Source organism: Dromiciops gliroides, chromosome 3 (genome assembly GCF_019393635.1).
Source record: "Dromiciops gliroides isolate mDroGli1 chromosome 3, mDroGli1.pri, whole genome shotgun sequence".
Taxonomy (NCBI): domain Eukaryota; kingdom Metazoa; phylum Chordata; class Mammalia; order Microbiotheria; family Microbiotheriidae; genus Dromiciops; species Dromiciops gliroides.
Window position 1 is genome coordinate 255,973,444 of NC_057863.1, and position 13,599 is coordinate 255,987,042.

Consider the following 13,599-nt stretch of genomic DNA (forward strand, 5'->3'; position numbering starts at 1 on the left):
TCCTTCTAGTTTTAGCTGCCATAGGTTGTGCAAAAACTTTAAAATTTTAGGTAAGCAAAATTTCACATTTTATCTTCTGTGATGTTTTCTATCATTGTTTGACTCCTACATATATCTGAAGAGTAATTTCTTGCTTGCTCCTCTCATTTATGATGCATAATTTAGTAAAGGTCATATATCCATTCAGAGACTATCTTCCTATTTGTTGTGAAATGCTGTTCTAGATTAGTGATTCTTTACCTTTCTTTGTGTCATTGACAGTCTGATGATGCCCTTGGACCCTTTCCCAGAATATTTTTAAATGCATAAAATAAGACATAGGAATACAAAGGAAACACATTATATGGATTAAATAGATATTTAAATATATTTTATTGTTAAAATATATTTTTCAAAGTTTCTGGATCTAAGGATAAGAACCAGTAATTTAGATCTAATTTTTGCAGTGCTGCTTTGCTTTCCCAGCAGTTTTTTGTCAAGTATTGAGTCAAGTAGCTGTAGTCTTTGAGTTTATCAAATACAATGTTAACTAAGTTCATTTGTTTCTTCACAGTGCATATCTCATCTGTGTCGCTGATTATTTTCTCTCTATTTTTAAGCAGTATCAAGTAATTTTGATGATTACTGCTATCAGGTACAGTGTGAAATCTAGTACTATTATACTCTCTCCCTTCACACTTTTTCTTCATTATTTCATAATTGTTAATTTTCATAACTGCTGTTTACTCTGAAATATGATAGGCATGTTGTTGGTTCAGACTAGTGCTAATGGTAAGAGAATTTAAGTATTAAAAGCTCAAAGGGTACAAAACATGTTTTCAATTTTGAATTATCTATTTACTATACCTGGAAAATAGCACAATTATCTTTCTTTTTTTGCCATAGAGGATAGACTTTATTGGACTCACACCAGCAGCCCCTGTTTCTTCAGCACCTTTGTGTACTTGTGAATTTTGCGTTCCACTTTCTTCTCAGCTTGCTTGCATAGTTTCATGAGCTTCTTTTTCTTTCTATAATGGATCTTGGCTTTCTCCTTCCTATTCTCTTCCAACATAGCAGTCACTGCCTGATACTTCCAACCAATTTCATGGGCCTTGTGCCCCAGATAAGCAAACTTTCTCATTGGCTTCAGTCTGACCATTTTGAGAGCAGCTGGGACGGCCATGTGTTTCAGTTTGTCACATGGTGGGGGAATGCCATCAAACACTTTAAGGTGTTCCCAAGGCAGCCTGACCATGCTCGGTCTTGTGGGGAAGCATCTCTCTAACAGTCCTCCAGAAAATGCAGTTGGGGGCTCTGAAGTGATAAGGGCCTCTTGAAGGCTTTGTGTTAATTTGCTTTGAGAGGAAGGCCAGGTATTTTAGCTTGTTCCAGTAGAAGTTTTCTGAAATGTTGATGCCTTCCCAGCAAACTACGACCACCTTGTACTCCAGGAGGACTTGCTTTGCCATGATGGCTGCCAAGCGGCCCAGGAGATGGCCCCACTCATTGATCATAAGGACGTGCCCATCTGCTGTGGCTGACGCCACCCAGGAAAAGACAATTATCTTTTACTATTAATTCTAGAATAGTAACAACTGTATCCATTCAAAACAGAGCAAAATTTAGGACCATAAATTTGGCCTTCATCTTTAATCATTTTGATCTTGATAAAAAAATTCTTGTTGACATACCATAAATCCATCTCATATGGGGAATGCCAGCATGTGATACTCCTCACCACCAAAGGATCAAATATCTATAACATAGTGGCAGAAAATTCTTAGAGGTAGAACTCAGTATGGTTATCTTGTAAGTTTTGATTCCATAAAGAAAGTAGGAAATTGTGGAAGGACCAGATAATTATGTAGTTCTGGATCCAGATAATGGGTCTCTAGAATAGACAGGGAGGAAGAATAATGATGAGAGAACATAGGAGAGAAATATTCTCTGGAAAAGGGTGCAAAAAAGGAAATTTAAAAACCCTAAGGAATAGAACTAGTTGAAGAAGAGGAATGCAAGGGGAATCTATTTGACTTAAGAAAGCTATCAATCTTAAATCTAATTTTTCTAATAATTTGTTTATTTGTAAGTGAATTATATTGAATATTTAAAATGCAAGTAATCATAATATGTGAGAGTTCCTCTGTGATTATCTAATCCAACTCATATATAAAAGAAATCCCCACTATAACATTTCCAATAAATGATTGTCCAGTTTCTGCTTGAAGATCTCCAAAGAAGAAGAAACTTCCACCTCTTGAGGTAGCAGTCATTTATGCTAAAAAAAAAAGTCAATTGTTGGTTAACATTTATTAAGCACCTACAATGTGTCAGGCATTGTGCTAAATGCCGGGGGTAAAAAGGAAGCCAAAAGATAGTCCCTGTTCTTGAAGAGTTCAGAATCTAATAGGGGAAGATAACATATAGCAAGAAGTAAAAAAGTAGTGGGGGCAGAGAGGAGAAAGGGAAGGGGATGAAGGATATTGTAAAGGCATGATGCTATCCACAGGGGGTGCAGCAGCAGTGGAAAATAATGACATGGCTTCGTGCCCTCTTTAAATGAAGTATCTTGAGAGGAACTCTCTGATGCCCATACTCTACCTTCTCCAACCAGAGGGATAGAGGGAACCCAGAGTCAGTGTTCCTGGGGACGTGTGAGTTTCAAAGTTGATGTGATTTTGTAGAATGATGAATTTCTGGAGACCATGATGAAGTTCAGGAGTGCAGTTGGATGGGAAATGATCAGATTTGTTACTATTAATCAAAAACACCATTATTTGTTAGCTTGGAGGTAAGCAAGTATTACCTCTTTCTAATATTATTTGATAGAGTACTAGGCATTCTAGCTACAACAATAAAGAATGAAAAAATAATTAATGGAAGAAATATTACCAAAGAGAGTTAAACTTATTGCTATTTCTTGATATGATAGTATATTTAGAAAATCCTAGGAAATCAATGATTAGTAACTTCAGCATTTTTTTGTTTGGATCTATGATTTCATAGTATAGGGAACTCTTTTTGAGGAAATAATCTCTAACATGATGAAAAATGAGAATCCCCAGTAGAAAATGAAAGGGGGAAAGGAAATAAAGGGAGCTGAGCATAATCAAATCTCAAATTCTATTTTTAGAAAACATAGTAATTATGAAAACTGCTCAGTGTGGTTAAAATTAGATAATAAAACCTGGAAGCAAATTAGTAATAACAGTTCCATGTTTGATAAATCCAAGGATACAAACTATTACAGAATGTACTGTAGCATTTAGTTTTTAAAAGAAGAAATGCAAGCTATCAACAATTATTTGAAAAAGCTCAACACCACTAATAATAAATAAAATGGTATTTTAGACAATGTTGAGATGCCATATCTCAACTAACAAGTTGGGAAAGATGGTAAAGTATGGAAATAATTAATGCTAAAGAGTCTGTACAAAAAGAGGCAAATTGAAAACAATTGGGGGGCTGTGAATTTTTTCTTCTGTTCTGTAAAATTGTTTTTTATTATGCAAGGAAAAATGGATGTAAACCTTAAGAAGCTCAAATGACAGAAGAAAAAGTATGTCACTACATTACTACTTGTTTTAATAAAGAGCTAGAAACCAATTATATATTCAATAATTAGGGGAAAGGGGTGGAGCCAAAAATGGGGAAGAAAAGGCAGGGATTCACCTGAACTCTCCCCCAAACTCCTTCAAATGCTTTTGAATAATGGCTCAAAACAAATGCTAGAGCAGTCAAACCCACAAAACGATGGAGTGAGATAATTTTCCAGGACAAGAAAACTTAAAAGGTTGGCAGGAAAGGTCATTTGCATCATGGTACAAATAATGGGCCCCAGCAAACCAGGAGCAGTCTTTGGGGGCTGCTGAATCAGTGCCAGCAGTGGTGGTGTCCAGGGCTCTCAGCCCATAGATGGTGAGGGGGTCAGAAAGAGATTACAGGGGCTCCTTTGCTGGCACTGGGAGCAAGACTTTCTTGCATTACTTATACTTGAATCTGGGTTGAAGTCTTGGGTCTCAGTCCCAGGACAAGCAGGAGCATTTGCACACAAGAGTCTTGTTAAGGCTAAAATTCTAGCTAGTCTGTCTTAAATATCTAATGAGTGGTCGCCAATAAATTATAAGCTTTAGCAAGAGTTAGACTTTTAAGCATTTATTAAGGAGAATGAGAATTTGGTAAAGAGAGAAGAAAAGGCCTACATTCATCTATCTATTAAAGGGAGAGCATATTTCTAGCTCCCTTCTCTGGTGGGAGTCATCTGGAAAGGCCTAAGTCAGAGCGCCCGGCTCCCCCTTCTTCCTCCCACAAGCAAACGTCACTTCCTGATGCCAAAGAAAAGACTCCTGGTCTTGCCCTTAAAGACCTCCACTTCATGGCGGAGCTTTTCTACAGTAAGTCTCCAGCAGGTGGCGTCATTCCAATCATTACATTCTGTGGCTGCAGGGGAGTGGGGGAGTGGATTACAGTTCCAGGACAAAAAATAGTGCTTGTGGTTGCTCACAGACCAGTATACAGTCCAGGAGAGTACTAAACATACCTCTCCTTAGGTATTACCACCTTGGAAGAGGCCAAAACTTATAAGTCCCAGAATTACTCTTTTAAAAAGCTGCACAAAAAAACCTGAAGCTTGTGATGGTGCACACTTCATTCCAGAAGCAGAGCTCTACTTAGGCATAGCATTAAAATTAAAGAAATAGGCTGGGAAAATGAACAAACAGAAAAAGATCTTGACTTAGAAAGTTAGTATGATGACAGGAAAGATCAAAACACATACTCAGGAGAAGACAACAAAATCAAAATTTCTACATCCAATGCCTCAAATTAAAATATGAATTGGCCCCAAGACATTGAAGGGATTAAAAAGGATTTTGAAAATCAAGTAAGAGAGAGAAAAAAAATGGGAAGAGAAATGACAGTGGTAGAAAAAATCATTGGAAAAAGGGTCAACAGCTTGGTAAAGGAAGCACACACACACACACACAAATACTGAAGAAAACACCTTAAAAAATAGACTATGCCAAATGGTAAAAGAGGTGCAAAAATTTATTGAGGAAAAGAATTCCTTAAAAAATAGAATTGGGTGAGTGGAAGTTAATGATCCTATGAGACATCAAGAATCAAACAAAATCAAAAGAATGAAAAAATAGAATACAATGTGAAATGTCACAATGGAAATGCAACTGACCTAGAAAATAAATCCAGTAAAGAATTGATAAGTTATTAAACTACCAGAAGGCCATGATCCAAAAAAAAAAGCCCAAATCTTAGACATCATCTTTTAAGAAATTATGAAGGAGGGGCAGCTAGGTGGCGCAGTGGATAGAGCACTGGTCCTGGAGTCAGGAGTACCTGAGTTCAAATCCGGCCTCAGACACTTAATATTTACTGGCTGTGTGACCCTGGGCAAGTCACTTAACCCCAATTGCTTCACTAAAAATTAAAAAAAAAAAAAGAAATTATGAAGGAAAAAATGCCCTGATATTCTATAATCAGATGATAAAATAGAAATTGAAAGAATCCACCAATCTCCTTCTGAAAGAGATCCCAAATTAAAAATTGGGAATACTATAGCTAAATTCCAGAGCTACCAGTTCAAGGAGAAAATATTACAATCAACTAAAAAGAAAAAAATCAATTATTGTGGAGTCATAGTCAGGATAACACAAGATTTCGCATTTTCTGCATTAAAGGATTGGAGAGTATGGAATATGATATTCTGGAGGGCAGAAGAGCTAGGATTACAAGCAAGAATCACCTACAAAGCAAAACTGAGTATAAACCTTTTGGGGGGAGGGAGGATGGATATTCAATGAAATAAAGGACTTTCAAGAATTGTCGATGAAGAGACTAGAGCTGAATAGAAAATTTAACTCAAATACAATACTCAAGGGAACCATAAAAAGAAAAGAAAAGAGAAATCACAAGGGAGAGATTCAGTAAGATTAAACTATTTGCATTTCTATATGGGAAAATGATACTTGTAGCTCCTAAAAACTTTTTCATTATTAGGGTAGTTAGTAACAGTATACATAGATGAAAAACACAGGTGTGAGTTAAATATGATGGGATGATTAAAAATTAAATTAAGTGGTAAAAAAGAAGAATGCACTGGGAGAAGGGTAAATGGAGAGGTAAAATGGGGTAAATTATCTGTCATAAAAGGGGCTCAAAAGAGATTTTAAAATGAAGGGAAAGATGGCGGAAGAGAGGAGGGGAGTATATGATTTTAACTCTCATTGAAATTTGTTCAAAGAGGGAATAACACTCAGTTGGGTGTAGAGATCTATCTTGCCATGCAGGAAAGTAAAAATGGAAAATGAAAATAGAAGTAGTGTGGGGCAGATTGAGGTAGGTAAAAATCAGGAGCAAAACACTTTTGAGAATAGACAGGGTGAAAGAGAAAGTAAGATAAATGGGGAAAATAGGATGGGAGGAAATACATAGTTGGTAACCATTACTGTGAAAAAAAGCTCACAGCAAGTATCTCTGATAAAGACCTTATTCCTCAAATATATAGAAAGCTGAGTCAAATTTATAGAAATAAGACCCATTCCTCAATTGATAAATGGTCACGTTATGAACAGGCAGTTTTCAGGCAAAGTTAAAAGAAGCTATCTATAGTCATGAAAAAATGCTCTAAATTACTATTGATTAGAAAAATATAACTTAAAACAACTCTACCACCTCACAACTATCATATTGGCTAATATGACAGAAAAAGGAAAATTATAAATGTTGGCGGGATTGTGGGAAAATTAGTACACTAATGCACTTTTGGTGGAGTTGTGAACTGATTCAACCATTCTGGAGAGCAATTTGGAACTATGGCCAAAGTGCTATAAAACCATGCATACCCTTTGACCAAGTAACACCACTACTGTGTATTCATCCCCAAGAGATAAAAAACAAAAAGGAAAAGGACTTATATGCACAAAAATAGTTATAGCAGCTCTTTTAGTGATGGGAAAGAATTGGAAATTGAGGGGGTGCCCATCAATTGGAAAATGGCTGAAGAAGTGGGTGTATATGATTGTGATGGAATACTAATATGCTATAAGAAATGATGAGCAGGATGCTCTCATGAACTGGTGCAAAGTGAAATAAGCAGAATCAAGAGAACATTGTACACAGTAACAGTGATATTGTATAATGATCTACTGTGAATACCTTAGATATTCTCAGCAATACAATGATCCAAGATAATTCTAAAGGACTTATGATGAAAAATGCTGTCCATCTCCAGAGAACAAACTGGTGGAGCCTGAATGCAAATACAAAATACTTTATTTTCCTTGAGGGTTTTTGTCTGTGTTTTCTTTCATGGCATGACATAGATGGAAATGTATTTTGCATGAGTACACATGTATAGCCTATGTCAAATTGCTTGCCTTTTCAATGAAGATTAGGAAGAGGGAAGGAGAGAATTTGAAACTCAAAATTTTTAAAAAGAATGTTAAGATTGTTTCTTATATATAATTGGGAAAAATAAAATATAAAATTGAAACAAAAATTGGGGAAAAGTTTAAAAGTGGTTTATGAACAAAATGGAATATTTCTGTGCTGTAAGGACAAATAAATATTACATATTGTAAATAATGATATATAGAGACATATATATTGCTTTGAAGCTTTAGAAAGTATATGTTTATTTCACTTGATATTTTTAATTTAATGTTTTTAATTAAAAGCATTTATTTTCTCTTCCTACCACCCCTTCCACAAATTGTGTAAAAATTTTGGTAATAAACTGCATGGTCAAGATAAGAAAATCAGCTCATTTTATCTTCACAACAATCTTTTCAAGTTGGTACTAGAAATATTAATATTGGCATTTTATGGATGACTAAGCTGACTTTAGGGAGGTTAAATTACTTGTCTTTGGTTATACATCTAGTGAGTATTAGAGATTTCTATTTCATGTGTGTGTTACAGATTTATTTTATTTTCAATTCACAGAACAAAACAAACATTTCCATAACACAGTATAAGAAAAAGGATGATTACACATGAAACTGAAAATCTACCATTATATAACTAGCTATTCCCTCCAAATTATACAACAAAGTTATCATGTAAATTTATTTTTTCTCTTTTTCTCCTCTCCCACTGCCACAAAGAGATAGCTATTATTAGACACAAATAGCAATATATATGTATATATGTATAATTATTCTATACATACTTCTATTTATTAATTTTTCTATGGATACAGAAAGCATCTTCCTTGATATGTCCTTTATTTGTAATTTGTAGATTTAAAATAGTCAAAATTACTTAGCTGCTCAAAATCATTCTTTTTTTTTCTACCTTCAAAACATCTCTTTAAAAAATTTATTTTTTATTTATGGAATAAAAGAAGCATTTCCATAACATGGTACAATAAAAAGATGATTGATTATGAAACTGCAAATCTATGATGCACAACCTGCTATTCCTTTCAAATATACAACAAAATTATCATGTAAATTTCTTTGTACCTTTTTTTCTTCTCTCTTCCCCCTAGCCCTAGAGATTGCTATAATTAGACACAAATTGGCATAAATATATATGTAAAATTATTCTATACATACTTCTCTTTATCAGTTCTTTTTCTCAATGTAGATGGTATCTTTCTTTATATGTCCTTTATAGTTAATTTGGGTATTTGTAATAGACAAAATAACTTAGTCACTCAAAGTCACTCTTAAAACAATATTGCTCTTACAATGTTCTCCTGGTTCTCATTTCACTCAATTATTTCATCTAAGTCTTTCCTTTTTTTCTAAAATAATTGAGGTCATTGTGTCTTATAGCACAGTAGTGTTCCATCACAATCATATACCAACTGATATCCCCAATTGATAGGGATCCCTGAAATTTCCACTTCTCTGCCACCAGAAAGAGAGCTGCTATAAATATTCCATTCACATTCAATGTTCTAATTTCTATTTGTGAATTTCCCTCCATCTTATTTTTACTCCCTATTTTCTTTCTCATCTTCTCTTTTTAGCCTCCCACTCCCTTCACCCACCATCCAAGAGTTCTCCCCATTCCTTCCTCCCACTCTCCCAAATCCCAATCTCCCTCTAAAAGTCCTTCCTCCACCTTGTCTCCCAGTTTTTTCCACATCTCTACATGTTCAGAAAACTTCTACACTCTTATAGATGTACTTGTTGTGTCCTCTTCAACCCAGACAAGAGTAAGTTTCCAACATTACTAGCCCTTTTCTCCCACCTACTTTCCCAGTATTAGTTCTTCCTTACACACACAATTTTTATATTATACTTGCTATCTTTTACCTTTTCCTATCCACTTTTGTTTTTTAGAATCATCCCATCATATACAACTCAGCCCCAATCTTTCTTTCAAACTATCTCATGATGACAGTGTTAAGGCTATTGATAATATTTTCATGTGTATGTATAAGTAAACAGTTTGACCTAATGTCTTATAATTTGCCTTTAATATTTTCCTTAGATTTCTCTGGATCTTTTATATCAAATTTTCCATTGAGTTCTGGTTTGTTTGTTTGTTTGTTTGTTTTTTAGTTACAAATACATGAAAGTCTTTTAGTTTGTCAGATGTCTATTTTTTTTCCATTCAGGATTAAACTCAACTTTATTGGTTAAGTTATTTTTGGATGCAACCTCAAATCTTTTGTTCTTCATAATATAATGTTACAAGACTTACAATCATTTAGAGTAGAAATTGCTAGGCCTTGTGAAATCCTGACTGTATTTCTACAGCATTTAATTTTTTTCCCTCATTGCTTGCAATAGTTTCTCCTTAACCTGGGAGTTTTGAAACTTGGCTATAACATTTCTGTAAGTTTTCCTCCTGGGATCTCTTTCAGGTAGTTAATGGTAGTTTTTTTTCTATTTCTACTTTACCCTCTTGTTCTAGAACTTCAAGGTAGTTTTCCTTAATAATTTCTTCTGATATTGTATCCAGATGCTTTTTTTTTAAAGTTTTGGGTAATCTCACAGTTCTTATATTGTTTCTCCTTGACCAGTTTTCCAGATCAGTTATTTTTCTAATGAGATGTTCCAGATTCTCTTCTAGTTTCTTTTGGTTTTATTATATCTTGGTGTCTTAGGTCATTCTATTACTCTTGCTCAATTCTAGTTTTCAAGGAGTTGTTTTCTTCCTCAAGATTTTGGATCTCTTTTTCCAATTGGTTAACTTTCTTCTCATAATTTCCTTGGATTTCTTTTATTTTTTTCTTGATTACTCTCATATGATTTTTAATTCAATTTAATTAATTCCATTTTAAGTTCTTCTGAGAGTTCTTTTGGACTTATGACCACTTAATATTTCTCTTTGGGGTATGGGTGACTTTTTTTTACCTCATTATCTTCTGAATATGAACTCAAATTTTCATGGCTATCTATGTTTGAGTTCTTTTTCCTTTGTGTATTCATTTTTATTTTATCTTTTGCAGATTATTATTATAATCAAGTTTTAATCCCAAATTGTAGAAAATATTGCCTAGGCCTCAGGTCCTCCTTACTCTTTTCTGAATTCTGTATGGGTGCTCCTCCCCCCAAATGACAGCCAGGGCCCACAGGCATGCTGTCCTGAAAATGTTCTTGCTCCCTGCAGTACCACACTCACCAGGAGTGTATGTACACCTTCTCACCCCTAGCCACAGCCTGACTTCATGTCTGGTCAGTGTGTAATTTAAGATTCTAAATGTGGATTCTCATCTGTTCCCCCAGTTTTGGGGGAAACTGACTAAAATCACTGATAAAATGAGTTTAGGTTTTGAAGGGTTTATTGGAAAATAGAAAGAGAAAGATTGAGAACAGCATCCAACGGCCTGGCATTCCAATGCCAGCACAAACATGAAAAGATTTCATGGTCATTCACCAGCACATATTTCTTGGACAGGGACTGCAGATCAGCAGGGAGCTTGATATAGAATTCAATAATAATAAGAGAGCATACTGGTTGTATTTGCAAAATTTCTCAGCTCTTTCAATTTTCTCAAGCTTTTCTTTGAGAAAATGGTGCCCCATTTTTAAAAAAAATAGTGATAATCTTCCATGAATTTAGAATAACACAATTTTCCAAGAATCAAATATGTGGGTGGCCCAAAGGGCAATGAGGTATGAACAGTACATGAAGTAGGTTCAGAGAGCAACAAAAGGCAAAAGAAGAGCCAAAGTATATGCAGAATATTAAAAGACTTAGAGGAGGTCCTACAGTAAGTTCAAGGATTTATGGAAGAGTATGGACAAAATTGAAGGCATAAGATCATATATATAGAACTGAAAGGGAAAGGTATTCTTATCATTGAAGGAGGAATCCTCATCAATAAAGTCACATATGTAGAAAAATTAAAGTACATATTTTTGTTTGTTTGTTTTTTGAGGGGCAATGGGGGCTAAGTGACTTGTCCAGGGTCACACAGTCAAGTGTCTGATGCAGATTTGAACTCAGGTACTCCTGAATCCAGGACCGGTGCTTTATCCACTGTGCCACCTTGTCGCCCCCCCCCATACTTTTGAACTTCTGAAATATATTTCTTAGAAAAACAATTAAATGCATCAGTTAATCCCAATACAATGAGAAGTTTAATTCAGTTATTAATCTTTACCATATTTTCTCCTTTGTTCCCACAATGGAAAATAGAACTGAGCTCAACCAGGTTTCCTTTTTCCAAATATAATAATTACTGTCACTTGTATATTAAACTTTACAAAATGTTTTATGTACATTATCCCATTGGAGCCTGACAACATTCTTGTGATAGGCTGGAAGTCAGGAAGATCTGAGTTCTAGTTCAACCTCTGACACATATGGCATTGTTGCCATGGGAAAGTAGTAGTAGTCGTAGTAGTAGTGGTAAGTGGTAGTAGTGGTGGTGATGGTCATTGGTGGTAACAACTAACATTTATGTAGTATTAATAACAGAAATTAGCATTATTATAACAAAATCACAAAAATAAATTGTATTGAGGATATTTTTTCTAGTTATTAAAACATTTCTTGAGGTTTGCTATATACTTAAATGTGGGTTTATAAAAAGGAGAATAATGTTTTACCTATAAATGAAGGCACTGTTTAAACATAGGAACATATTTTCCCCTCCACAAATTTTAGTTTGTTAATAGAACATCCTTATCTCTCCACACACGTCAGAATTAATTACATTTTCTTATGAATTTCATCTTAAATTTATTATGATATATCCAGGAATATGTAAGTACCAAAGGATGCACCAAAAAGGACTTTTGTTTGTACAGAAATTTGGTGGTACTGAATGAGAAAATAATTTTAAAAATTTTAGTGACATTAAAAACAAAAATAAAAACAACTATCTGTGTCTAGACCTAAGATACCATTGGCATAGGGAACTCTTGATGAATGAATACACTCTACCAAGGAGTAATCATAGCTATTTCACAATAGTCTTAGAGAACAGTATACAGACACTAGAAGGTGCTGAGAATTACAAAGCCATCATCAATCAGATGTGGAACTTGAATTCAGGTTTTCCTGATTCCAAGGCAAACTTCATCACACTGCTTCTTAAGGACCACTACAATTTTTTAATAATAAAAATTGGAAATCACCCAAAGGACTATAGACAGATGCATGGTTGAGCATGCTGTAGAGAGATTTATTGGTCATGGGTTGATGTTGTAAGATTATTATAATGTGTAAATAGTTTCACTGGTATACAAATCCAAAAATAAGCAAAGAAGGATTTGGGCATGCTTACTTCTCTCTCCCATAAAAATTTAAAGGATTTTGGGGGAAAACAGAGTAAAAGAAATGCAGGCCAGAATTGGTTATCATCTGCATTATAAGAAGGAATATTCACAACGATGAGATTATAGAGTTTTCAGAATATTGGAATATATTTACATATTATGTATAATTTATATGTATGTGTTTTGTAGAAAATTAAAATATATATTCTATTTGCCTATCTCCTACAAACAGATAAGAGAAATCAATCTCTAATCTCTCCTACAAAATTAATAAACAGATCAGAGAAATTATAATATCTTATAATATCTCCTACAATTTGTTTCCATACTTGTCCTCCTACAAAAACCAAGATCAGAGAAAACATAAATCTCTTACCAAAACCAGATCAGAGAACCAGATCAGAGACAGATAGAAAAAAACATAATAACCATTTATTTTTGTCCCAAGAAGAAATACAACATGATCATGCTGGAGACTTTGATCCTCAGAAGGGAGCTCTCCTTCTTTCTAAGGGGTTTTTAAGGTTTCTTGGCTCACAGGTTACAGAATAACTTTATTGGTTTGATACAAATCAACCCAAAGCAAATACTACAAATGTAAATCAGTTAAACAATACAAATCAGTTTAACAGTTTAACTTAAAGCAGCTGCTGTGGTTAGATTATATGGAGACAGGAGGGGTATTATCAAAGACAAGGTCTAGATAGTTGATCAGGAGAACAATAAGATCTATTCACTTTCTTGGGAAAGAAGATAATGAATAAAAATTTCAAAAGGGCATTTAAATTTGTTTATTCTCTTAGGGAAAGTAAATAGGGACTTGCTGGTTTCAGTTTGAAGAATTTGAGCAAAGGGCATTTTGCTCCTATTAATCCAGGGTGTCATAAAATCCATTTGGATAATAAGGCAGCTCCAT

The 13,599-nt window shown here is 34.4% G+C and overlaps 1 protein-coding gene across 1 annotated transcript; it reads right to left on the minus strand.

Annotated features, from left to right (window-relative positions):
- Positions 1–904: 904 nt before the first annotated feature.
- On the minus strand, positions 905–2,756 carry LOC122747429 (60S ribosomal protein L13a-like). Its single transcript, XM_043993453.1, is given in 3 exon segments — positions 905–1,219; positions 1,221–1,519; positions 2,594–2,756. Coding segments are annotated over 3 exon segments (777 nt in total).
- Between the last annotated feature and the right edge of the window lie 10,843 nt (positions 2,757–13,599).